This window comes from Mercenaria mercenaria, chromosome 1, assembly GCF_021730395.1.
Source record: "Mercenaria mercenaria strain notata chromosome 1, MADL_Memer_1, whole genome shotgun sequence".
NCBI classification, from domain to species: domain Eukaryota; kingdom Metazoa; phylum Mollusca; class Bivalvia; order Venerida; family Veneridae; genus Mercenaria; species Mercenaria mercenaria.
Genome location: NC_069361.1, coordinates 76,919,121 through 76,926,189, shown reverse-complemented (window position 1 = coordinate 76,926,189; position 7,069 = coordinate 76,919,121). Strand labels below are relative to the sequence as shown.

At 33.9% G+C, this 7,069-nt stretch overlaps 1 protein-coding gene across 1 annotated transcript; it reads left to right on the top strand.

The window, feature by feature from the left end:
* The first annotated feature begins 5,021 nt into the window (after positions 1-5,021).
* Positions 5,022-6,152, top strand: LOC123533350 (dynein light chain 2, cytoplasmic-like). Its single transcript, XM_045314996.2, has 2 exons — positions 5,022-5,034; positions 5,869-6,152. The coding sequence occupies exon 2, from the start codon at positions 5,874-5,876 to the stop codon at positions 6,141-6,143; it is 270 nt and encodes an 89-aa protein (XP_045170931.2). The 5' UTR covers positions 5,022-5,034; positions 5,869-5,873; the 3' UTR covers positions 6,144-6,152.
* The last annotated feature ends 917 nt before the right edge of the window (positions 6,153-7,069 follow it).

Genomic DNA, 7,069 nt, shown 5'->3' with positions numbered 1-7,069 from the left:
ACATTCGAGCAACATATATTAGATTTGGTTAAACGGTGCCAGAATGACTTAAATGTTATGCGAATGTTAAAAGGCACAGATTTCGGAACAGATAAAAATAGCCTTTTACTACTATATAAGTCCCTTATACGTTCAAAAATAGATTATGGTGCTCAAATCTATTCTGGTGCTAGTAATACTCTACTCAATAAGCTTGATAGAGTCCAAAACAATGCCCTGAGGTTGGCCCTGGGTGCCCTCAGCTCCACCCCTGCACAGGACCTTGAGGTAGAGGCAGGGATACCTCCCCTGAAACTAAGAAGAATGGAACAAACATTAAAATATTGGACCAGAATTAAGGCCTCTAAAACTAATAACCCTGTACACACCTTATTAGGTACAGGTTATTTTGCTAAATCAAAGTTCAAAAATTACAGTCTTCCATTTGGGGCTCATTCCCAGGAATTGGCTGAGAATTGTGGCCTAAGAGATGTAAATGTTGCCGAACACACGGTTCCGCCATGGACTCTCAAATTGCCAGATGTTGATATTTTATTAACAGAAAAAGTGAACAAATCTGATTTGCCGCAATTCGCAAATACAGAAACAAAAATCTATTTCGAAAAATATTCAGGTCATGTACATATATATACAGATGGATCAAAATGTCCGAATTCAGGCAAGGTAGCTTCTGCTGTTGTAGTACCATCAATGAATTTCGAACAAATCGACAGGTTAACTAATAATACATCCATCTATACAGCAGAACTACTTGCCATCAAAAATGCTATGTGCTGGATTTTGGCCAACAAATCAAGCAAAGTGGCCATTTTTTCGGATTCACTTTCATCACTGACCTCACTGAAATCAAATAATAGTCAGTCGAGGCCAGAACTGTTATCAGAAATAATTAATTGATATAATGAGGGCCTGAACGCAGGCCTAGAGGTCACCATAGTATGGTGTCCAGCACATATAGGCATATCTGGCAATGAGAGAGCTGACTTGGCGGCCAAGGCGGGACTGTTGTTTGACAGTGTAACCAAACATATTGACCTCTCACCCACTGAAGTATACTCCAGGATTCGAACCTATATTCTGGCCAAATGGCAAGCAATTGTTTCTATAGGTGAACCGAAAAATAAACACATCAAGACTTCTGTGGGGCTCAGCCGTCCATTGATATATTCACAAGATAAAAAGGTGGATAAGACCATAACACGGCTGAGACTGGGCACAAACCTGTTGCCCGGTAGTATCGGGCAATATATCAGGAAAATTGAACCGGTTTGTGCCCAGTGTAGAGTGAAATATGATACTAAACATCTGTTACTGGACTGTGGTGAATTTGGCACCAATAGAGAAGATTTAAAACAATCACTATCATTCTGTGGCCTCAATTATACAATAAAAAACATACTAGATCCACCAAAAATTAATAGAGTAGCTGTCTTTAAAGCACTAGAAAAATTTATTCTAGACTGTAGATTAACTGATAAAATCTAAAATAAACATTATTAAGGTTTTCTGCTTCCCACATGTGTCTCTTTTCATAACATAGAGTCATAAAATATAAAATAGTGTAAGATTTATACTGGATTTTTATACTTGACAAAATAAAGAAAAGTATTATACACAATATACCTAAAAGATCTGGTTGTATAAAGCATTGAATAATTTTATAATGACTTTATAGAGTAAGGTAATATTAATAGTACATGGAGGAGAAATTTAAATATTAATGAGGTTTTATACTTGACAACACCAGAGTATGAACCAAATTTGTCAGTTTTGTCAGAAACATTCAATATTTCTATATAATAATAAGGAAGGGTTTTTTGAGGGAGTGCGGACTGGCCGTACATCCCCATTGTATATATATAAGAAATCTAAATATTAATGAGGTTCTATACTTGACAACACCAGAGTATGAGCCAAATTTGTCAGTCTTGTCAGAAACATTTAATATTTTTATATAATTCCAAAGAAGGGTTTTTTGAGGGAGTGCGGACTGACTGAACATTCCCATTGTATTTAATATAATGGAATAAGGTAACATTAAAATTAATTAGTATAATACATAATAATAAGATTGTTTCAGATACTCCATATATATACTTTAATAATATAGAACACAAAGTTGGGTAAGCAGTAAACACAAAACAATAACAACAACTGAACAGATATAGGGGTGCTAGTATATTCTACTTAACTTATAATAGAAATCCATGGGATTGTCAACATTTTACATATATTCTTTAAATAAAAACTCTAAAATAGTTAAATGGCACTTAGGACCCAGTTGTTTGGGTAATTATGAGTAATAGCCAAAGACGGCAAGTCTTTTTCTTTGACAAAGCAAAAATTTTAGGTAATTACATGTATTGTTTTGGCATCAGTAGACCAATATAACTATGGAGTAGTGATCTTATATATTTTAATGATTTTTAGTAAAGAGTAATATTAAAAAAGTAAGGTTGATGTCTGGTGAATGTAAGGATCGTGTGAACTGTCTTACATCCCTCTGCAAAGCTGGATATCAACCCGAAATCATATTAAAAATAAATAAAAAATAAAAATAGTTAGACGGTAAGATTAAACTGACAACATTCTTGGTCATATATTGATAGCTGAAAAATATATGTTGGTCAAGCGAGATATTAGCAAGAATAGTTGAGCTTCATCATATTCATATATAACCGGTCACCCCAGGAACTCTATTAATTACCAATCAGCTATAATTGTTATGGCTGATTCAGCAAAGGAGATAAAGACAGTAATAAGCTTATAGAAAGAATAATAACAAAAAAAACTATGTTTGTTGCTTCTTGTCCTGTCCCTCCTATAATACAGTACAGACGCCATGGGATACACGAATATATATACTATAATTGTGTAGGCTTTAATTGTTGCCATATCATGTGACCCTTATGTTTTATCTGTAAATATGCCAAATGTAATTATTTTATATATTTTGATATTTTTAACAGTGGCCCTAAAAAGTAAGCCGTGAAACGGTGTTTTTTATATATTGGATTGTTTTTATTATTCATATCTTAAACAGGGTCACATGAATGGCATTGTCTTAAATATTGTTTGATCGATGACCATTATTAATCATATGGGAGGAAGGGAGCTACATGTTGCCTGATATGTTAAAAAAGTCTCCATATTGTACATAAATATATACTATTTCTCTTTTATAGTATAAATAATTTTAGCAGTTTACTGCAGAAATGGGCTCAATGTAAATGATATGGAGCAAAAGTCATCATGAGCCCATCCAAGAGTGAAACTATCTTATATATGTTCAACAAGATAATTTCACCACATACGAGGCAATACAGACATTACTGATAGCTAAATGGGGCTTTAGTCTACAACTCAGATTTGTCAGAGTTGTTAGAATCTCAGTGTGATATCTGGCAACATTGTTATTCTTATATGGTCATCATCAATATTCAGTAATAATAAGGTCCAGATATTAGTTAAGTATGCCAAAATAAAATTTAGGCAAAATGACAGAGACAGTATATAAAAATGATTATGACTTATGTAAAAACATATTATTTAACATCAAAAGTGTTCTATTTTCTATTTACAGTAACAATCAGGTGGTTAAATTCGTTTTTTCTGGTTTTTCAGAAAAATCGGATTGACCTACTTGATTTGTAAACAACTTTAGGACAGCCAATCACGACAAAGCAGACAACGCGGTTTTAACCAATCAGCGTTGGCCTGCCAAAACCGTGGTTCGGCTCAAAAATGTAAACAAACAGAAGTTTTTCAATAAATTTAGGACTTTGCTGTCTCTGTCAGACTTATAAATATAGTTTTAAATATAAAATATGTTTTAATAATTAATATAGTATAAATTGGGGAAAACAAAATGCCTTGACACACTAAATGAGGTACAAGAAAGAAGATACACATACAAAAACGAAGAAGTAAAATAAGCTAGTTTTTTCTTCTAACTGTAGTTTTTATGATAAATGTATGGGATTAAGTTCCCATCTTATTCACAGTCCACTGGAGGTCACTTTGACCTACTTTAGACTGTGAATTATGGTACACACTCTACACGTAGCCTATAAAGTGTTGTTATATAATTGAAGCTATGCTCGCCCATATGGTCTTAACCGGCGGCGAGGATAAACAAACTCAACACACACACACACCCTGTCCCATTGTCGTCCGTCGCACTTTGATGTCGACGCATGACAATGCGACACGACATCGCGACAATGCAACACAACATTGCGACACGACACTTGACAATGCGAAGCGACATCGTGACAATGCGAAACGACGGGCGACAATAATATCGTAGTGTCGTGTCGTATTGTCGACTTTCAAAAGCGCGATATTTCGCATTGTCGCGTCGCATTGTCGTGTCTCATTGTCGTGCGTCGACCTCAAAGCGCGACGTACGACATACAATATGGCCCTAACAGGCTGTATAGAAAACTTTTAAAATCTCCTCGTCTGAAACTGCTGGCCCGAATTCAGCATAATTGCACATAAATATTCTTTTGGTGACTATCAAATTCCTTCTAGCTGCGCCCACATTACCCTCTACGACCCACCGCCACACTTTTTTACTTTTTGTTTATTGTATTTCTTAACATTGAATCTTCGTATCTACCGCCACCCACATTACACCATCCCTCGTCAAACAACTTTCATTCCTCTCAAGTGCCGCCCCTGCGTGTTTGGGATACGCTCTGGGTTTTTTTTGCACATAAAAGTATAGCATATGGTAGATTATATAGCTATATTGAGGGGAGATATATGCCACCATAACAGCAAACTTACGTATATAAAATGTGTATGTAATTCTAAAATCCAGCGCATTAGCTCAATCAATATTATTTAGCGAATCACCGGATAGAAATGGCGCGATGATAGAAATAACTAATATAAGTTGTTAGCGCTATAGCCAATGAAAATTTAGTATAACGTTTCCAATGCTATATAAAATGTCAATAGACCTCGAAACAACCCATTAAACTGGAAAAGAACTTTCAACAAGCGATTAGACCGTAGATAAATCAGGTAAATCTTTAAATAATTCTGTGTTATTTTGTTTACTGAAAATGTTCAAATAAATGCATGTATAACTCTTATTTCATTTGTTTTCAATAATTATATATGTATTCAAGATTTACTTTCAATAATCTCTTAAGAAGAAAAAGAAAATGATTTTTTATTAAACCGATGATGCTTATTGAGGTTATTGAGTTTAAGTCCGCAACCAGTTAAATTGTGTGTTATATGTAGAGCGATTTAGATTGATTTAAGTACATTTAAAAGACCTTAAGTTTCGTTAAACTGATTTTTAAAGCTTATGTTGTAAGCTTACAATATTTAAAATTATTTTAGACTTAAATGTTTGTATTGTAATATGTTCTCTTCAAAAATAGCAGTTGAATAAAAATAAAAACTTCATTATTACACCACATTTATATAGAATTCTTTTTATAGTCATATTATTACGAAGCAAATTAATGAATGCTTAACTATTATTGTTTAATAGATGTTGAAAATGAAAATTCACGTGTCAGTGAGCTTTTAAAGGACCTCACCGGCTTGCTCATGTTCCATTGTGTTATTTAGAAAAGATTTCATAATGTGTTTTGTTTAAGTTACAGTATCGATTTCCTATTGAGGATTAAAATTAACGTTTTTGCATGTGTACTTACAACTTCATTCACTAACTGTGTAAATTAATATCAATTTTGTGTGAAACTAAGTTATATACCAATCGCTCGATAAAAAAATACATCAATTTTATCCGTCATTTGCTGGTCCCGTCCGGCGGCTAGTATTTACTTAATATAAAATAAAGAAACTTCATTGAAATATATGCAATATATTTTTATTTTTCAGTCACAATGACCGACAGAAAGGCTGTAATTAAGAATGCGGACATGTCCGAAGACTTGCAACAAGATGCTGTAGACTGCGCTACACAAGCCCTGGAAAAATATAACATAGAAAAGGACATTGCCGCCTACGTCAAGAAAGAATTTGACAAAAAATACAACCCTACATGGCATTGCATTGTAGGAAGGAATTTTGGAAGCTACGTCACTCATGAAACCAAACATTTCATCTACTTCTACCTTGGACAAGTGGCAATTCTCCTTTTCAAGTCAGGTTGAACCTGTTATTTAAAATTATGTTGGAACATGCCATGGATAAAAAGGGCTTCAACTATACAGTACGATCGATTGGATCAATCAATATCCCTAATACACTTGAAAGGCTTGAAAGTATTGATGATTTGTATACGCATGATTACGTAGCACTATAGACTGAATGACTGTTGGTAAACATTTCTTCTTTACCTGACCTAATGCAATGGTTTATCTTCTAAAGTGATAAGTCTGTGTTTTCACATGATTTATAAAAGAACAACTTTGTTTGTGTTGTCCCGGGAGTTTTTTTGATCTTAAAGATGTGCGGGGTTTTCTTTTATTAATACAGCAATTTTTAATATATGCACGTATTGAATATAAATGGTAATTATTTTCGTTTTATCATATCCCCTTGTTATTAAACATATAGTCAATGGAAAATATGCGAACCTGGTGTTTACCCCCGTTTTTTCGATCTGTCAATTTTCCCCAACCCCATCCTAAACCCCCCCAAATTTCAAAAAGCTGTTCATGGTAAAAAGAAAAATTTAAAAGAACAGTTTTCCCCCATGCTTCTTTTTTTTGGCCCGGTTAATAACTTGAAATATCCGGGTTTTGCCGTGCAGATGTATTTATATTTGGTTATAACCTGCGATGTGCCGAATTTATATTTGGTTACAAAATGTGCACGGCAGGGTTTTTATTGGTTTAAAACCCTTTATTCGTGATTGCCCTGGTTGTGATACGGACAACACATTAAATGCGGAAATCAAGTTTTATTTAGGGGGTAATCACCAAAAAAATCTGAAACTTTTACAAATAGAGGCCAAACAGCTGTGAGTTTGACCTTTTGGGGAAAAAAAAAAAAGTTTATTTTTTTAAAAAATAAATTATTTTATGGGTAAATTCGAAAAACTTTTAAACATTTTAAAGGCAAAAGCTGACGCTTT

What these genes read in the sequence shown, in the direction of transcription:
- LOC123533350 (XM_045314996.2), top strand. Translation starts at nt 5,874, where the DNA reads ATGACCGACAGAAAGGCTGTAATTAAGAATGCGGACATGTCCGAAGAC.